This window comes from Theropithecus gelada, chromosome 20 (genome assembly GCF_003255815.1).
Source record: "Theropithecus gelada isolate Dixy chromosome 20, Tgel_1.0, whole genome shotgun sequence".
Classification (NCBI taxonomy): Eukaryota; Metazoa; Chordata; class Mammalia; order Primates; family Cercopithecidae; genus Theropithecus; species Theropithecus gelada.
This window is the reverse complement of record NC_037688.1, coordinates 64,814,729-64,834,767: the sequence shown is the minus strand read 5'-3', so window position 1 is coordinate 64,834,767 and position 20,039 is coordinate 64,814,729. Positions and strand designations below refer to the sequence as shown.

The 20,039-nt window shown below is 49.8% G+C and overlaps 1 protein-coding gene across 2 annotated transcripts in view; it reads left to right on the top strand.

Annotated features, from left to right (window-relative positions):
* The first annotated feature begins 203 nt into the window (after positions 1 to 203).
* The window catches only part of TMC7 (transmembrane channel like 7), a 69,879-nt gene continuing 50,043 nt past the window's right edge, over positions 204 to 20,039 (top strand). For both annotated transcript variants that reach the window (XM_025370617.1, XM_025370618.1), the window contains exons 1-2: positions 204 to 394; positions 19,178 to 19,421. In XM_025370617.1, the coding sequence (XP_025226402.1) occupies positions 328 to 394; positions 19,178 to 19,421 (311 nt within the window). In that variant the 5' untranslated portion in view covers positions 204 to 327. The remainder of the gene's footprint in view (positions 395 to 19,177; positions 19,422 to 20,039) is intronic.

Sequence of the window (20,039 nt, the reverse complement as noted above, 5' to 3'; positions counted from 1 at the left end):
GGGACTGGGCTCCCATTGTGCCCATTCTATTGTGATGTTTTAAACTCAGTGAGACAGCAGGGAGGTCGCTGCTTGTCGCCGCCGCTGGATGGAGCCTTGCCGGATCTCCCCGGCTCTGCAGCCCCTCTCCGGTCTCTGTGCTCGGCTCCTCGCGGGGTCCAGCGGGCGGCGGGCGTGGGAAGGGAAGGCTTGGGCGCCCCGCCCCGGCCTCTGTGATGTCAGCGCCGGAACCTGGAATCCCGGCTCCGCGAGGGAAGGCTGGGGAGGCGGCGGCGGCCGCGGGTGGAGAGCGTCCGCGGCAGCCTCTGAGGAGCGCGGGGCGCAGCCATGAGCGAGTCCAGCGCCAGTGCGCTCCAGCTCGGCAGGCCCAGCCGGCAGCCCGCGGTCCATCCAGGTAGGGCTGCGGGGGGCGCGCGCGGGGACGGTGCCCCTGGGGTCCTAGGGCGCACGGAGGGAGCCGGCTGCTGGAGGCTCGGCTTGGCCGCTATCCACTCTCACGCCCCGCGCGGCGCGGGGTGCTCCCGGCTCTGGGGAACAGCAGGTGGGAAGGGGATCTTTCTTATTCCTGCTCCCTCCTCCAACGCGTCCTCGTCCAATCCAGTGGGACCCAGCCGGGCCAAAAGGACACTAGAATGGCAGTCCGGACCGTGGTGGGTTTGTCTTCCAGCTGTTGACCAAGACAGTCTTTCAATAGCCTCATCTGTTAAATGAAGGGATTGCGAGCACCCCTCCACGCCTAACGTTCTGGTATGAGGTGCCTGCCTCCCAGGCATTTCAGCCTTCATATACAGTTAGACCAACTGGAAACCGAATTCTGCCTTGTCTGTTTATTGCTGTGGGACCTTTGGTAAGTGGCTTGCCTTCTCTGAGTCTCAGATCCTTCAGCAGTAAAATGAGAATAAAATGGTGCAGGGAGTAGCTGAGAATCGTGTGATGTGTCTAGCACAGTGCCTGGCATTGTGGCTAGACAGTCACAATAAACGGTAGCCAGCCAAGTATTATAATCTTTTGTACTGGGTAGAATTACAGGAAAGTATACAGCTCCATGAATTTCTACAGAAATATGTATAACCGCTGCCCAGTCAAGACAGAAAAGCTGCCAGCACTCAGGCAGGGTTCCTTGTAGCATTTGAAACTTAGGAATCTTGTCCTGAACAAAACACAAGACCCTGCCATAAAGTTTTATCTGCAATGTTTTCTCTTTTTCAATTTTAGAATAGAGATTTAACGAAACCAAGGATGTAGAATAAAACATGACTGTAGATTTGGGCATTGTGGCCTTCAAATTGGATTGTTCTCAATGTCCAGAAGAAAAAAAAAAATTAGAAGAGACCCACATCAGAAAACAAAAGTTGGGGTGGATTCAATGCGAATTATTTTCTAGCTCAATATTAATACTGCTTATGTCAGCTGAATTTCAGCCTTTCAATAAGCTAGTCAAGTATTTTTTTAGTTGGTTCCTATTGATCGTCATCTTATTTTAGTGGAATCCATTATATTGAAGATGTGAAGTTCCTCATTTCCCATACAAAGAATGTGAGATTCATCGTTCTTGAATCTTTGCTAAGTGTTTAAGGGGACTTTTGGCATCTTTTTAGGAGGACTATAATTGGGCCCTGTAACTAAAAAGTCTCCTATGCCTCTTTGATAGATAAGATTTTTTTTTTTTTGACCTTGTACCCACCAACATTGGTGGGAGGCTCAGAAGGGACTGTGTTTGTAACTTTGTAGCACTTTCTAAACAGTGACCTGTTGTATGGGCATTATAGGACAGTCTGTGGGGTGGGGTGGGGGATGGGGGAGGTGACAAATGAGGTCTGGCTTAAAGAATGAGAAGTGTGACCAGGCATGGTGACTCATGCCTATAATCCCAGCACTTTGGGATGCTGAGGCGGGAGAATCACTTGAGCCCAGGAGTTTGAGGTTACAGTAAGCTGTGATTGTGCCACTGGGCTCCAGCCTGGGTGACAGAACTAGACTCCATCTCTAAAAACAGAGGAAGAAGAAGAAGAGGTGTTTATCCTTCCAAATGATAAAACAGATCACTCCCTTGCTTACATAAAACTTTCCCGTGGCTGACCAGGTGCAGTGGCTCATGCCTGTAATCCCAGCACTTTGGGAGGCTGAGGCGGGTGGATCACAAGGTCAGGAGATTGAGACCATCCTGGCTAACATGGTGAAATCCTCTCTCTACCAAAAATACAAAAAATTAGCCAGGCGTGGTGGCACGCACCTGTAGTCCCAGCTACTCGGGAGGCTGAGACTGGAGAATTGCTTGAACCTGGGAGGTGGAGGTTGTAGTGAGCCGAGATGGCGCCACTGCACTCCGGCCTGGGCAACAGAGCGAGACTCCGTCTCAAAAGAAAAAAAAAAAAAAATAGATGGGTGTGGTGGCATGTGCCTGTAATCCCAGCTACCGGGAAGCCTGAGGCAGGAGAATTGCTTGAACCCGGGAGGCAGAGGTTACAGTGAGCCGAGATTGCACCACTGCAGTCTAGCCTGGGTGACAGAGGTAGTCTTTGTCTGAAAAACAAAAAAACAAAAAGCAACTTTCCAGTGGTTTCTCATTGCTCTGAGAATAAACTCCAGGCTCTTCCATAGCAACCAACAGGATCTGGTGATTCAACCCCAGCCCCTCTTTCCAGGCCCTCATCACCTCGACCCGCCCTAACCTATCCTGCTCCAGCTGCACTGGCTGCCTTCCTATCCTTCCAGCATACCAAGATTGTTTCTGCCTCAGGGCCTTTGCATCTGCCATTCTTTTCACCTGGACTCCTCTTCCTTCTTAATAGGGCTGCCTCTTCCTTTTCCTGTTGGGTCTCTGCTCAAATGTCACGTCAGAGAGGCAGACCTCTGGGGCTGTCTATCTGAGGGAATGCGCCCATCTCTCTTTCTCTGACCAGTTAGTTACCTTGCTTATTCTTTCTTTCTTTTTTTTTTTTTTTTTTTGAGGTGGAGTCTCGCTCTGTTGCCCAGGCTGGAGTGCAGTGGCGCGATCTCAGCTCACTGCAAGCTCCGCCTCCCGGGTTCACGCCATTCTCCTGCCTCAGCCTCCTGAATAGCTGGGACTACAGGCGCCTGCCACCTCGCCTGGCTAATTTTTTTGTATTTTTAGTAGAGATGGGGTTTCACCGTGTTAGCCAGGATAGTCTCGATCTCCTGAGCTCGTGATCCGCCCACCTCAGCCTCCCAAAGTGCTGGGATTACAAGCGTGAGCCACCGCGCCCGGCCCTTGCTTATTCTTTCAAAGCTCTTACCACCACCTGAAGTCATCTGGTTTGGTTATTTTCTTGTTTAGTAGCAGTCTTTTTTTTTTTTTTGAAATAGAGACTCACTCTATTGCCCTGGCTGGAGTGCAGTGGTGCGATCTCAGCTCACCACAACCTCTGCCTCCCAGGTTCAAGCGATTCTCCTGCCTTAGCCTCCTTGAGTAGCTGGGACTACAGGCACGTGCCACCATGCCTGGCTGATTTGTAGTTTTAGTAGAAATGGGGTTTCACTATGTTGGCCAGGCTGGTCTCGAACTCCTGACCTCAAGTGATCTGCCCACCTCGGCCTCCCAAAGTATTGGGATTACAGATGTGAGCCACCGTGCCAGGCTGGTAGCAGTCTTTCCTAGAATGTGGATGCTTTGGAAAACAGGGGCTTTGCCTTGTTTCCCTAGAACCTAGAATGGCATCTGGCACACAGCAGATGCTATATCTATTTTGAATGAATAAGTGAATGAATGAATGAAGTGTCCTTGCAGCCACACTGGCAGCTGTAACATAGTGGTTGTAAATCTAGACTCTGGAGTCTCAGGTGCAAATGTCTTTGGCCTCTCCTCCAGCCTCCTCAAGGGGCACTCAAGGAAAGAACCTGGAAGGGGGCCGGGCGCGGTGGCTCAAGCCTGTAATCCCAGCACTTTGGGAGGCCGAGACGGGCGGATCACGAGGTCAGGAGATCGAGACCATCCTGGCTGACACGGTGAAACCCCGTCTCTACTAAAAAATACAAAAAACTAGCCAGGCGAGATGGCGGGCGCCTGTAGTCCCAGCTACTCGGGAGGCTGAGGCAGGAGAATGACGTGAACCCGGGAGGCGGAGCTTGCAGTGAGCTGAGATCCAGCCACTGCACTCCAGCCTGGGCGACAGAGCGAGACTCCGTCTCAAAAAACAAAAAAAAAAAAAAAAAAAAAAAGAACCTGGAAGGGCCCTGATGTGACTGTGTTTGAACTGACCTGACTGCCAGATGGTGGGACTTGGTCTGGAGCAGGGACGACTTGGAATGATAGAGACAAAACTCAGCAGCCCCTGGAGATGCTCTTGTGGTGGAACTGGACCCTGATTTTTTTTTTTTTTTTTTTTTTTTTAGAGACAGGGTTTCCTTCTGCAATCTCAAACTCCTGGCCTTGATTGATCTTCCTGCCTTGGCCTCCCAAAGTGCAGGGACTACAGGTGCATGCAACCACACCTGGCTTCTTTTGTTTTGTTTTGTTTTCTTTTCTTTTCTCTCCCTCTATCTCCTTCCCTCCCTCCTTCCTTCCCTCCCTCCCTTTCTCTCTTTCTCTCTCTCTCTTTCTCTCTTTCTTTCTTTCTTTCTTTCTTTCTTTCTTTCTTCCTTCCTTCCTTCCTTCCTTCCTTCCTTCCTTCCTTCCTTCCTTCCTTCCTTCCTTCCTTTCTCTCTCTCTCTCTCTCTTTCTTTCTTTCTTCCTTTTTTTAGTCTTATTCTGTTGCCCAGGCTTTAGTGCAGTGGTGCAATCTCGGCTCACTGCAACCTCCACCTCTCAGGTTTAATCCATTCTCCTGCCTCAGCCTCCCAAGTAGCTGGGACTACAGGTGTGCACCACCATATGTACTTGTGCACCACCATGCCTCTACTAAAAATACAAAATGCTAATTTTTGTATTTTTAGTAGAGATGAGATTTTACCGTGTTGGTCAGGCTGGTCTCAAACTCCTGACCTCAGGTGATCCACCCGCCTTGGCCTCCCAAAGTGCTGGGACTACAGGCGCATGCAACCACGTCTGGCTAATTTTCTTGATTTTAAGTAGAGACGGGGTCTGGTTATGTTGTCCAGGCTGGTCCCAAACTCCTGAGCTCAATCGATCCTCCTGCCTTGGTCACCCAAGGTGCTGGGCCTGCAGGCCTGAGCCACCATACCCCGCCCAATTTTTGTATATTTTGTAGAGACAGAGTCTTGCTATGTTGTCCAGGCTGGTCTCAAACTCCTGGGCTCAAGGGATCTTCCTGCCTTGGCCTCCCAGAGCACTTGATTACAGGCATGACTGCATGTGCCGTTGTGCCTATACTTTCTGGAGATACATTGTTAGGAATTTATGTAGTTGGCTGGGCACGGTGGCTCACACCTGTAATCCCAGCACTTTGGGAGGCCGAGGTGGGTGGATCACCTGAGGTCAGGAGTACGAGACCAGCCTGGTCAACATGGTGAAACCCCATCTCTACTAACAATACAAAAATTAGCCGAGCATGGTGGCACATTCCTGTAGCTTCCTTGGGAAGCTGAGGCAGGAGAATGACTTGAGCCTGGAAGGCAGAGGTTGTGGTGAGCCAAGATCATACCATTGCACTCCAGCATGGCAACATATCGAGACTCTGTCTCAAAAAAAAAAAAAAAAAAAAAAAAAAAGGGAATTTATGTAGTTGAGTAACTATTCTTTGGACGTCTTTCAGTCCAGTAGACGGTATTAAACTTGAAAGACACATAACCATCTGACCTGTGATATTTGTTTTTCCCTCTTATCTTCTAAGCCCATTTGTCCAGGTCACTTACCACCTTTAAAGGCATCACCAGAGGGAGGCAGGTCTGGACAGAGCTGAAGCTCGCACAGGCCATTCGCAGGCTGGATTCTTTCTCTGGTGACCCACCCGTCTGACTTGAGTTATTTTTTTCCCATGTCTGGACGAGACTGACCTCTGCCCAGCAACTCAGGCCTGGATTAAGTCCAGGGGCCCTCAGTGGCTTTTTCTTGTTTGTTTTTTCAGGAAGTGAAGAATTTAGAGGGATAAAAGGCGGAAATAACTTTTCAGCCTCTGACCTTTGTCACAGTCTGGTTTCCTTTTACATTGTTTGGGTCTGGGTCTGCCTAGACCTTCTGATGTTCTGTCTCCACCCTTAGAGGAGGAGGAAGGGAAGCAAATGGGCCCTGAGGGATCATCACATACCAGGCCTTGGGGTTCTAGTGGCAAAGGAAGCAGGTAGGGTCTCTGCTTTCATGGAGCTTCTAGTCAAGCCAGACGCACTAAACAGTAAAGAGACAAATAGGATTATCGGAGGTAGCCCTAACTACTGGGATGGAAACAAACAAGATGGTAAGATAGAGAAGGAAGAGTAGCCTACTCAGATGGGGTGGTCCATAGGCCTCTTGGGGGAGGTGACTCCTTTTTATTTTATTTTTCTGAGACGGAATCTAGCTCTGTCGCCCAGGCTGAAGTACAGTGGTGTGATCTCGGCTCACTGCAACCTCTGCCTCTTGGGTTCAAGCAATTCTTGTGCCTCAGCTTCCCGAGTAGCTGGGATTACAGGTGCGCGCCACCATGCCTGGCTAATTTTTGTATTTTTAGTAAAGACAGGGTTTCACCACATTGGCCAGGCTGGTCTCGAACTCCTGACCTCAGGTGATCAGCCTGCCTCGGCCTCTCAAAGTGCTGGGATTACAGATGTGAGCCACCATGCCCGGCCTTTTTATTTTTTGAGACAGGGTCTCACTCTGTCACCCAGACTGGAGTGCAGTGGCATGATCTCGGCTCACTTCAACCTCTGACTCCTGGATTCAAGCGATTCTCCTGCCTTATCCCCCCAAGTAGCTGGGATTACAGGCATCTGACACCATACTCGGCTAATTTTTGTATTTTTAGTAGAGTCAGGGTTTCGCAATGTTGGCCAGGCTGGTCTTCAACTCCTGACCTCAGGTGATCCACCCGCCTCTGGCCTCCAAAGTGCTGGAATTACGGGTGTGAGCCACCGCACCTGGCCTCAGGCAGTGTTTTGAGCCAAGGATCTGCAAACAACTCCTATGCTAAATCCAGCCTTTTTTTTTTTTCTTTCTTTCTTTTTTTTTTTTATGAGACAGAGTCTCGCTCCGTCGCCCAGGCTAGAGTGCAGTGGCACGATGTCGGCTGACTGCGAGCTCTGCCTCCTGGGTTCACGCCGTTCTTCTGCCTCAGCCTCCCAAGTAGCTGGGACTACAGGCGCCCGCCACTACGCCCGGCTAATTTTTTATATTTTTAGTAGAGATGAGGTTTCACCGTGTTAGCCAGGATGGTCTCGATCTCCTGACCTCGTGATCCACCTACCTTGGCCTCCCAAAGTGCTGGGATTACAGGCGTGAGCCACTGGGCCCGGCCTTTTTTTTTTTTTGGATGGAGTCTCGCTCTGTTGCCCAGGCTGGAGTACAGTGGTGCCATCTCAGCTCACTGCAGGCTCCACCTCCCTGGTTCAAGCAATTCTCTGCCTCAGCCTCCCGAGTAGCTGGGATTATGGGCACCTGCCACCATGCCCAGCTAATTGTTTTGTATTTTTGGTAGAGATGGGGTATCACCATCTTGGCCAGGCTGGTCTTGAACTCCTATCCTCGTGATCCACCCGCCTTGGCCTCCCAAAGTGCTGGAATTACAGGTGTGAGCCACCGAGGCTGGCCAACCTTTTTTTTTTTTGTAAATAAACCTTTAGTAGAACACAGCCGTGCCCATTCATTTATGGATTATCTGTGGCTGCTTTCCTCCTACAGGGACAAAGCTGAGTAATTGCAAATAGTAAATTCTTACCTCTTTACAGAAAATGTTTGCTGACCTCTGTTCTAAGCATGTTACATGTGATTGCCATCTAATCCTCAGGACAGCTATAGGAGGTAGGAACCTCTGTCCCTATTTTATTGGTGGGAAAACTGAGGCATGGAATGATCAAGAAACTTGCCAGGTTATGCAGGCGGCAAGTGAGGCTGGGGTCCAAATCCAGGCAGGGTGGGTTGCTCTTAACTGACAGGCCTTGCCACCTTCTCAGATAGACAGAATCGCAGTAACTGCCCCATAGACACCCGACCAGATACTCCATGGGCATGAAAAGCAGGGGCTTGAGTTCCAGGCCCAGCAGCAGCTCTAATGATGGAGTTAGTCACTGCTCCTGAAGGCTGTTTGCTCATCTGTTTGTAAAGCCTTAGACTAGCCAGTCACCAGCCCCACCCAGGTGCCAGTTGGCGTGACTCATGCAGTTTCTCCTGACACTACTGTTACGAAGTCTAGCAGATCCGGGAGGTTACCAGGGCCTCTGGCTCCTCCCCTCTCAGACTAAGCACTGGGCTGCTGCTGTGAATGAGGCCCCTCTAGGCTGTATTTATTTATTTATTTATTTATTTTGAGACAGCGTCTTGCTCTGTCACCAAGGCTGGCGTGCATTGCTTTGATCACAGCTCACTGCAGCCTCCACCTTCCGGGCTCAAGCGATCCTCCCACCTCAGCCAAAAAACATGTTATTTTTTTGTAGAGACAGGGTCTCACTATGGTGCCCAGATTGGCCTTGAACTCCTGGGTTCAAGCCATCCTCCCGCCTCATCCTCTCAAAGTATTGGGGTTATAGGCATGAGCCACTGCACCCAGCCAGTCATATTTCAATTGCTTAATAGTCCCATGTGGCCACTGGCCACTGTATTGGACAGTGCAGATATAGAACATGCCCTTCATTGCAGAAGCCCAACAAATGGTGAGCTACCATGCCCGGCCCCCTGACTTATTTTTCTCCACGCACTTATCAACATCTGAAGTACATTGTTTTTACTTGTTTAATGTCTGTCTCCTCCAAATAGAATGCAAGTTTCATAAAAGCAGGGAAATGGTGTGTGGTGTTCAAGGCTATGTTGTAGTCCTAGAACAGTGCTTGAGTGGTGACAGTTGCTCAGTAAATGTTTCTGAGTGACTGAGTGGTGGGTGAATAAGTGAATGGATAGATGGGTCTTTCCAGGAGCAGGGCAGTGATGAGTCCCTGGCTTTGGAGGGCTTCTTGCACTTGATTGACATGTCATAGCAGCTTCAACTAGAGTCTGGGGACTTTTTTTTTCTTTGAGACAGAGTCTCACCCTGTCATCCAGGCTGGAGTGCAGGGCACGATCTCGGCTCACTGCAAGCTCTGCCTCCCGAGTTCACGCCATTCTCCTGCCTCAGCCTCCCGGGTAGCTGGGACTATAGGCGCCCACCACCTCGCCCGGCTAATTTTTTTGTATTTTTAGTAGAGATGGGGTTTCACCGTGTTAGCCAGGATGGTCTTGATCTCCTGACCTCGTGATCTGCCCACCTCAGCCTCCCAAAGTGTTGGGATTACAGGCGTGAGCCACCACGCCCTGTTGAGTCCGGGGACTTTATGAGTTCTTGGATTAAGGCCCTTTGGTAGCTGTAAGCACAGATTATCTGGACACTCTACCTTCACCTGACATCCAAAATAAAAACAATTCAGCCGGGCGCGGTGGCTCACGCCTGTAACCCCAGCACTTTGGGAGGCCGAGGCAAGTGGATCATTTGAGGCCAAGAGTTCGAGAGCAGCCTGGCCAGCATGGTGAAATCTTGTCTTTACTAAAAATACAAAAAATTAGCTGGGTGTGGTGGCGCACGCCTGTAATCCTAGCTACTTGGGTGGCTGAGGCAGGAGAATCGCTTGAACCCGGGAGGCAGAGGTTGCAGTGAGCCGAGATTGCGCCACTGCACTCCAGCCTGGGTGACAGCGCAAGACTCTGTCTCAAAAGCAAAAACAAAAATAAAAACAATTCAAGTGAAAAGAAGTCCATAATGTTCTGAGATTGAGATCTACATTGACTTATCAGTGATATCAAATTGTGGGTGTGTGCATGACATTTTATCATTTCACAAGAAAGAAAAGCAAAGCACATTTCCAATAGGGCTGGTTTGTGTAAAGTACCTGAAATAGGAAGAATGTAACATACGGTCAACATCTCAGTCAATATTTTTTGCCAGCTTTTTTTACGCTTCAAATTATTTTTGTTCCAGGTGCGGTGGCTCACCCCTGTAATTTCAATACTTTGGGAGGTGGAAGCAGGTGCATTGCTTGGGTCCAGGAGTTTGAGACCAGTCTGGGTAATATGGTAAAACCCCATCTCTACAAAAAAATACAAAAAATTGACCAGGTGTGGTGGCGCACACCTGTAGTCCCAGCTACTTGGGAAGCTGAGGCCGGAGGATTGCTTGAGCCTGGGAGGCAGAGTGAGTGGAAATGGCACCACTGCACTCTAGCATGGGTGACAGAGTGAGACCCTGTCTCAAAAACAAAACAACAGGCCGGGCGCGGTGGCTCAAGCCTGTAATCCCAGCGCTTTGGGAGGCCGAGATGGACGGATCACGAGGTCAGGAGATCGAGACCATCCTGGCTAACACGGTGAAACCCCGTCTCTACTAAAAAATACAAAAAACGGCCGGGCGCGGTGGCTCAAGCCTGTAATCCCAGCACTTTGGGAGGCCGAGACGGGTGGATCACGAGGTCAGGAGATCGAGACCATCCTGGCTAACACGGTGAAACCCCGTCTCTACTAAAAAATACAAAACACTAGCCGGGCGAGGTGGCGGGCGCCTGTAGTCCCAGCTACTCGGGAGGCTGAGGCAGGAGAATGGCATGAACCCGGGAGGCGGAGCTTGCAGTGAGCTGAGATCCGGCCACTGCACTCCAGCCCGGGCGACAGAGCCAGACTCCGTCTCAAAAAAAAAAAAAAAAAAAAAAAATACAAAAAACTAGATAGGCAAGGTGGCGGGCGCCTGTAGTCCCAGCTACTCACAAGGCTGAGGCAGGAGAATGGCGTAAACCCAGGAGGCGGAGCTTGCAGTGAGCTGAGATCCGGCCACTGCACTCCAGCCTGGGCGACAGAGCGAGACTCCGTCTCAAAAAACAAACAAACAAACAAAAAAAGACAAAAAAACACAAAACAACAAAACGTTTTGTATTGTGAAAAAAATACATCATTCATATAGAAAAGAATAATATTCAAGGTTTAAATTCCTAAAATCTTTTTCTCATTTTTTTGACATCCTTGCTTTCCTGGTATTTAAAGTACTTTGGTTGGCTTGGTGGGTGATGTAACGTATCTTGTATCCTCAGCACCAAATTCATTCATTCCTGAATTATTCATTCATTCAACTTAGAAGGTATTTATTAAGCATCTGTCATGTACCAGGCTCTGTGCTAGACCCTGGTAATTCAGCGGTAACAGAAAGAGACAAGGTCTCTGCCTTCATAGAGGTTATAGAGTCAGAGACAACACACCACAAGTAAACAATTAAAAAGAACAGACTAGGCCAGTTGTGGTGGTTCACATCTATAATCCCAGCACTTTGGGAGGCTGAGGCAGGGAGGATCACTTGAGTCCAGAAGTTCGAGACTAGCCCGGGCCACATAACAAAACCTCATCTCTACTAAAATATATGTATATCAACTGGGTGTAGTGGTGCACACCTGTGGTCCCAGCTACTCAGGAGGCTGAGGTGAAGAGTATTGCTTGAGCCTGGGAGATCAAGGCTGCAGTGAGTTATGTTGGGACCACCACACTCTAGCCTGGGCAACAGAGCAAAACCCTGTCTTAAACAAACAACAGAAAAAAGGATAGAGTAGTAACGAGGGTGAGTGAGTGCAGTGGAGTGGGCACTTAGGAGCTATGTGGTGTTCGAAGGAGTGAGCAAAAGCTCATCAAGGCAGAGAGCAAGCGTTCATCTTCTCCAGAGTCCCAGCTCTCAGTCTGGAGTCTGGCACAGAGAGAGGCTCCATACAAGTTGTCAAACAGAACTAATTCCCATAGCAGCTGGTGAGAGGCCTGGACCCAGTGACCTACGAAGTCTCTTTTTACCCAGAGTTTCCGTGATACTCTGCGTGGGAAACAAACCTCTGCTGTGAACTCAGCACCAAATACGGTTGGGCAAGGTTCTTGGCTAGGACGCGGGGGAAGGTGGTGGTGGTTTTAGTGCCCTTTAGATCATACTTGGCTGGTGCCCACTTCCTGGGAGGGTTCATGCCTGTTGGTAGGATGTGGTGTCTTGTGGGAAATGTTGCCAAGAAAGTTAGGACCTCACGATGCTCTCTAGATGGGCCTGCCTCTGCACTGCTCATTCATTCATTCATTCATTCTTCAGATGGAGGGCCTTCTTTTTTTAAAATTTTTAAATTTTTTTTTATTTTTTGAGATGGAGTTTTGCTCTTGTTGTCCAGGCTGGAGTGTGATGGAGTGATCTCGGCTCACTGCAACCCCTGCCTCCTGGGTTCAAGCGATTTTCCTGCCTCAGCCTCCCAAGTAGTGGAATTACAGGCGCATGCATCACCACGCCCAGCTAATTTTGTATTTTTTCAGTAGAGACGGGATTTCACCATGTTGGTCAGGCTGGTCTTGAACTCCTAACCTCAGGTGATCCACCCGCCTTGGCCTCCCAAAATGCTGGGATTACAGGCATGAATCACAGTGCTCAGCCCAGATGGAGGGCCTTCTATGAGCAGGACACTGCTTTTAAGCCTCAGAAAGACTTTGTCCTTAACCTGGAAGAATAGTATATGGCAGAAAAATTGGTTATGCCTGGCCCTGCTCCCTCGTGTCTCCTGGAATTACCCAGTCATTCTCCCACCTGAGTAATAATCTCCTAATTGCTGAAATCTGGCTCCAGTGACCAAGAAGTTCTAGGCATTCTTAGAGGCACCCCGGTATCTGAAATATGCTACCCACTCCTGTGCAGATGGTCAACAGCAGCCCACGCTGACCACAGGACTACAGTGGCCATCGCAACAGCAAGGCTCTTGGCTGGACCAATTCCGTAGAATGTCTGACAATAACTGTAATGAGACATCTTCTTTAAGGATGAGGAGAACATCAAGGCTCTCAGTGGTGAAATGACCTGCGGTACAACCAGGAGTCTGTCTTGACACTCAAGCCTTGGGCAAGTCGCCAAGCCTGGGCCTCAGTTTCCCTGTTGGAAAGCCAGAGCAGGCCAAGGGTGGTGGCTTATGCCTATAATCCCAGCCCTTTGGGAAGCCCAAGGCAGGAGGATCACTTCAGCCCAGGAGTTTGATACCAGCCTAGGCAACAAAGCAAGACCCCGTTTCTGCTAAAAACTGAAAAATTAAAAAATCAGCCAGGTGTAGTGGTGTGCATCTGTAATCCCAGCTATCTGGGAGGCTGCGGTGGGAGGATCGCTGGAGCCCAGGAGTTTAAGGTACACTCCAGCCTGGGCAATAGAGCAAGATCCTATCTCTAAAAAAAAAAAAACATGCCAGGGCAGTGAAGCCCTCTGCACTTACCTCTGCAGGTTGGCGTGAGGAATGAGGTGACGTCATGCTGGGAAAAGTGTATGTTCCTATATGGAAACAAGAGGGGGTGGAGCCTAGTTGTAAAAATAATGATGCCTGTGTTTGAAGACATGGTCGTGACATTTTTTGTTTGAAGTTGAGGAACTTCCCTGGAGTGTCTAAAGAGGAAAAATCAGAACAGTTCTTCCTGGGAGGGGGTAGGTGGTGTATGAAAAACAGGATAATTACTTAGTTGATTTGTGTGGAATTTTATTTTTATTTTATTTATTTATTTGTATATTTTTTTGGAATGGAGTCTTGCTCTGTTGCCCAGGTTGGAGTGCAGCGGCGTGATCTCGGCTCACTGCAACCTCCGCCTCCTGGGTTCAAGCAAGTCACCTGCCTCAGCCTCCTGAGTAGCTGGGATTACAGGCACCCGCCACCACGCCCAGCTAATTTTTGTATTTTTAGTAGAGACGAGGTTTCACCATGTTGGCCAGGCTGGTCTTGAACTCATGACCTCAAGTGATCTACCTGCCTCAGCCTCCCGAAGCGCTAGGATTACAGGCATGAGCCACCGTGCCCGGCTTATATGGCATTTTAACATTTACAAAGCACTTGTAAATCCGCGACCCCCTGAATTTTTTCATGGTGAAGACTACAGCTTTGGGGTCTGATCAGCCTGTGATGCGTTCCTAGTTCCAACACTTACTGTGTAAGCAAGCAACACTTACTAATTGTCTGAGCCTCAGGTATTCATCTGTAACATGGAGATAATGATTTTGTTTGACTTTCGGTTTTTTTTTTTCCTTGGAATTGGAGTCTTGTTATGTTGACCAGGCTGGTCTTGAATTCCTGGGCTCAAGCAATCCTTCTGCTTTAGCCTCCCAAAGTAGCTGAGACCATGCCGGCACAATGGGGATAATTCTCTCCAAAGAGTAGTTTGGAGTATTAAGTGTGACAATGCATGTATTTCTTTTTTTCTGAGACAGATTCTCGCTCTGTCGCCCAGGCTGGAGTGCAGTGGCGCAATCTCGGCTCACCGCAAGCTCTGCCTCCCGGGTTCATGCCATTCTCCTGCCTCAGCCTCCCAAGTAGCTGGGACTACAGGCACCCACCACTATGCCCGGCTAATTTTTTGTATTTTTAGTAGTGACAGACTTTCACCGTGTTAGCCAGGATGGTCTCGATCTCCTGACCTCATGATCCACCCGCCTCGGCCGCCCAAAGTGCTGGGATTACAGGCGTGAGCCCCCACACCCAGCCCGCATGTTAAATACTTTAAATAGCCTGCTACAAGGTAGGCAAGTACTCAAGAAATCTTAGCCGGTGTTATTCATGCCGTTTGCAACTCCTTCCTCACCATTGTGCTGATGAGGCCCATGGTATTAGATCCTCCATTCCTGAGATGAGAAAAATGTGATTCTGAGGCAGCTGTGGTCCCTCCTGGGGTGGCTTGGCTGGTGGGTGAGAGGCCAGTGTTTTAAACCAACCCAGGCTCCAGCTTGGGGGCCCTGACCCCACGGCAGTTGAATATTCAGTAGGTCCATGCTGTTCTATATTCAAAGACCTTTGTTCGTGGTTAATAATAGCTCTTTGTTTCTGCTAGCGGGAGGGTAGCCTCCATGCAGGGCTTAGACCCTTTTCCTTCTCAGAGTCCACACCCGCCCTACCCTCATATTGGCTCGAGGGAGCCAGTGCCACTAATGGAAGTGTGTCATATCCTCAGGGTGTGCTAGGCAGGGAGGTAGAAGGGTGGGTGAGGCTCGCAGACTTGCGCATGGAGATCGGCAGGGCCCCAGCCACGTGTCCGTGTGTCATCTACAGTGGGACAGCTGCTCCATTGTGTCTGAACTTGCCCATCCGAGAAAGGCAAAGATTACAGTGTCAGAGCCAGGCCTTGACCGGTCCCCACCGGGCCCTGCCCCTGCCCATCCTTATCCGGTTGGTGCCTTTATGGAGCTCTGTGTGTGCCAAGCACTGCCTGGGACTGTCTACCCATGTGATCCTCTTTAATGTTCATAAACAGGCTGTGTAGCAAGTCCTGACCTCAGCCTTGCAGCCTCCAGGGTGACCTTTTTGTTTTTTGAGATGGAGTTTCGCTCTTGTTGCCCAGGCTGGAGTGCAATGGCATGATCTCAGCGCACTGCAACCTCCGCCTCCTGGGTTCAAGCGATCCTGAATAGCTGGGATTACAGGCATGCGCCACCGTGCCCAGCTAATTTTGTATTTTTAGTAGAGACGGGGTTTCTCCATGTTGGTCAGGCTGGTCTTGGAGTCCTGGCCTCAGGTGATCCCCTCGCCTTGGCCTCCCAAAGTGCTGGAATTACAGGTGTGAGCCACCGTGCCGGGCCCAGGGTGACCTTTTTTTTTTCCTTTGAGACAGATTCTCAGTTTGTCGCCCAGGCTGGAGTGCAGTGGCACGATCTCAGCTCACTACAAGCTCTGCCTCCCGGGTTCACGCCATTCTCCTGCCTCAGCCTCCCAAGTGACTGGGACTACAGGCGCCCGCCACCACGCCCGGCTAATTTTTTGTATTTTTAGTAGAGACAGAGTTTCACCATGTTAGCCAGGATGGTCTCAATCTCCTGACCTTGTGATCCGACCGCCTCGGCCTCCCAAAGTGCTGGGATTACAGGCGTGAGCCACCACGCCCGGCCCAGGGTGACTTTTAAAACGCAGTCGAAGCATGACATCTCAAGGTTCTGCCATGGCCTACAAAGTCTGGTTTGGTCCGACCCCAGCCACCCTTCTGACTTCAGCGTTTCCATTCTCCCTGTCCTAAATACCTGTTGTTGCTCAACACACTGCTCCAAACGTGCTGGCTTAAGCCATGTTATTATTTCTGCTGATTCTGTGCATCAGGGATGACTCGGGGCATGGGGGAGCCCGCTTGCCCTGCTGCCTGGGATGTCTGCTGGGGCTGGAGTGCCCAAGATGGCCTCATCACTGCGATGCCTGGTGAGGATGCCCCAGGGATTTTTGTTGCTGTTGTTTTCTTTTGTTTTGCTTTTTTTGAGATGAAGTCTTGCTCTGTCACTCAGGCTGGAGTACAGTCGTCCAATCTTGGCTCACTGCAACCTCTGCCTCCCGGGTTCAAGCTATTCTCCTACCTCAGCCTTGTGAGTAGCTGGGATTACAGGCGCATGCCACCATGCCCAGCTAATTTTTTTTTTTTTCTATTTTTAGTAGAGATGGAATTTCACCATATTGGCCAGGCTGGTCTTGAACTCCCCATCTCAGGTGATCCACCTGCCTTGGCCTCCCAAAGTGCTGGGATTACAGGTGTAATCCAGGTGTGAGCCACCGTGCCTGGCTGTCCCAGGGCGTTGAAGACAGGAGCCTGGGGCCTTGGTTCTTTTTTTTTTTTTTGAGACGGAGTCTCGCTCTGTAGCCCAGGCTGGAGTGCTGTGGCCGGATCTCAGCTCACTGCAAGCTCCGCCTCCCGGGTTCACGCCATTCTCCGGCCTCAGCCTCCCGAGTAGCTGGGACTACAGGCGCCCGCCACCTCGCCTGGCTATTTTTTGTATTTCTTAGTAGAGACGGGGTTTCACCGTGTTAGCCAGGATGGTCTCGATCTCCTGACCTCGTGATCCGCCCATCTCGGCCTCCCAAAGTGCTGGGATTACAGGCTTGAGCCACCGCGCCCGGCCTAGGCCTTGGTTCTTGCAATCACCCAGGTCCTTGGTTCTTTTTGTAGGCTTAGGGGCTCTTCCTCTCCACCTTGTTGTCCTAGGTAGTTAGACTTCCTTCCAGGCAGCCCTGGCCCAAGAGCACAGAAGTGGCTACTGCAAGGCCCTCTTATGACTTTGGGCTGGAAATGGCAGAGCATTACTTCCATTGAGTCCTTTGGTTAAAGCAAGCACAGGTCCAGTGCAAATCCAAGGAGGGGACCATGCAGAGGGCCAGTGTGGCTCACTGGAGGCCACCAACAAAACCGCCTACCAGGTTCTTGCTCATTCACTCTTCCTCCAACCTGTCACACACACTGCTGCCGCTGGGCCTTTCCACTTATGGGTTCCCTCTGCCTGGGGTGCTTTTCCCCAAATATCCAGGGGTCTCACCCCTTCCCTTCATTCATCTAAATGTCACCTTTAAAGAGAGACCGTACCTGACCCCACCTTATCAAAAACAGTTCACCACCCCTCATATCACCTCTGTCCCCTGACACCACTCTGTTCTTTTTTTTTTTTTTTTTTTTTTCCATTGCACTTGTCACTTCCTGGCATAATATTTACTGCCTGTTTATTATTTGATCTCCCTCTCCCCCATCTCAGAATATAACTGCCACGTGAGTAGGGCACTTGCCTTCTTCACTGCAGTTCCCTTAACTCCAGATAGGACACATGGTAGATAGAGCTGTTGAATGAATATTTGAGATGAGGAAACAGAGCTTAGAAAGGTTGAGTAACTTTCCCAAAGACACAGAGCTAATAAGTGACAGAGTGGGGATCCACACTCAAACATTTAGCTTCGATCAAGAAGCCGTAGAAGCTTTGCTGCGTAGGGGTAATTGCTTAGGTAATTATGGCTGCCTGCCCCCTCTTCTCCCTGAGTCCTGTCTGTCTCCACTCAGATTGATCTTCCCGCAACTAAAATCTGATGAGGGGTAAAACCCATCTTGAAAGTAGCTTCCCGCCGGGCGCGGTGGCTCAAGCCTGTAATCCCAGCACTTTGGGAGGCCGAGACGGGCGGATCACGAGGTCAGGAGATCGAGACCATCCTGGCTAACACGGTGAAACCCCGTCTCTACTAAAAAATACAAAAACTAGCCGGGCGAAGTGGCGGGCGCCTGTGGTCCCAGCTACTCGGGAGGCTGAGGCAGGAGAATGGCGTGAACCCGGGAGGCGGAGCTTGCAGTGAGCTGAGATCCGGCCACTGCACTCCAGCCTGGGCGACAGAGCCAGACTCAGTCTCAAAAAAAAAAAAAAAAAAAAAAAAGAAAGTAGCTTCCCTCCCCTTCAGCAGAAAGCCCACCTGCCTTAGCCTGCTGCCCAAGACACAGCAAAGCTTGACTTCTAGCACTGGCCTGATATAGAAATAAGGGTTTTGGAGTCAACCCTGGATTTGTCTGCCATGCGCCCAATCACCCGCTCTCTAAATGCAAGTAAATTGGGAATGTCATTCATTCTAAGTGTCTGTGGTTAACAGGGCGGTCAAGCTGACTGAAGGCTGGTCTGGAGTGGCCTCAGCTAGGGCGGTCATCCCACATAGTCTCATCTTCCGGCAGGCTCGCTCAGGCTTGTTCTGGCTGGGCTCCAGAGAGAAGGAGAAGTCTGCAAAATCTCTTAAGGCTGGCCTTAGAACTGGCCCAGCATCACTTCTGCTCTGTTCTGTTGGTCCAAGCAGATCAGGAGGCCAGTCCGGATCCCATGAATACGTGTGAAGCTCTTAACACCATGCCTGACACACAGGAAATGCTATTATTGTTGTTGATGTTGTTGCCATGCATTTGCATAGTATACTTTACGCTTTTTAGAGTTTTACTGAATACATTACTATACCCTACACTGTGGGAGGAAGTTGGAGCAAATATTACTAACCCCATTTGACAAATATTTAAAATATTTAAAACTTTGGGCAAGTTTAGATAACTTGCCCAAGGCCATGCTTTTAGCTAGTGGCTGCAGCCATACACTGGAAATCAGATGTTGTGCAATTTAAAGCATGTCTGCAAACGCATCTGCAGAAAGTGAGCCCATCTGCAGATGATTTCATTGTCCTGAGCACCACCGTGGTAAATATAATAAGGTCAAAATGCTGTCCTCACAGACCCAGGCTAGTAACTATCTGCAAGGGTCAGTGATGATGCCCAAGATCCAAGTTTCCTGCTTGGCTTCCAAACTCACTGGAGTGAATGATGGCTTTCTTTTCATCATTCACTGGAGTGAATGATGGCTTTTTCTTTTCTTTTACAAAGAGAACCTCTCTCTAGATGCCAGTTGCTTCTCCTCTCCACCTGTGAACTTCCTCCAAGAATTGCCAAGCTACCGGTCCATTGCACGCAGGAGAACGACTGTCCATTCCCGGGACAAGCAAAGCGGCACTTTGCTAAAGTCAACCGACTCTTACAGCTCCCAGCTGGAGGACAGAATCGCTGAAAACCTCAGCAGCCAATCTCTTCGAAATTATGCACTGAACATCTCTGAGAAGCGGAGACTAAGGTTTGTTCACTAGCCACCTGGAACCTGCATTGTGTATGTTATGGCCTAGAGGTACATTTTGTGCATGAAATGCTTTTCCTGAAGAGCTCATATAATTAAAATTTTATTCCTTAGGGTAAGTTAAGCCTCTTTGACAAAGATACCCGAACTTTCTTCTCCACTCCTACTGCTTCACTTGACTAGCCTTAAAAAAAAAAAAAAAAGATAGCCAAACATACTCAACATATTAGAAGTTTCTTTCTAGGCCGGGCGCGGTGGCTCATGCCTGTAATTCCAGCACTTTGGGAGGCTGAGGCGGGCAGATCACGAGGTCAGGAGATTGAGACCATCCTGGCTAACACGGTAAAACCCCATCTCTACTAAAAATACAAAAAATTAGCCGGGCGTGGTGGCGGGCGCCTGTAGTCCCAGCTACCCGGGAGGCTGAGGCAGGAGAATGGCGTAAACCTGGGAGGTGGAGCTTGCTGTGAGCTGAGATTGCGCCACTGCACTCCAGCCTGGGGAACAGAGCGAGACTCTGTCTCAAAAAAAAAAAAAAGGTGTTTCCTTCCTTCCTTCCTTCCTTCCTTCCTTCCTTCCTTCCTTCCTTCCTTCCTTCCTTCCTTCCTTCCTTCCTTC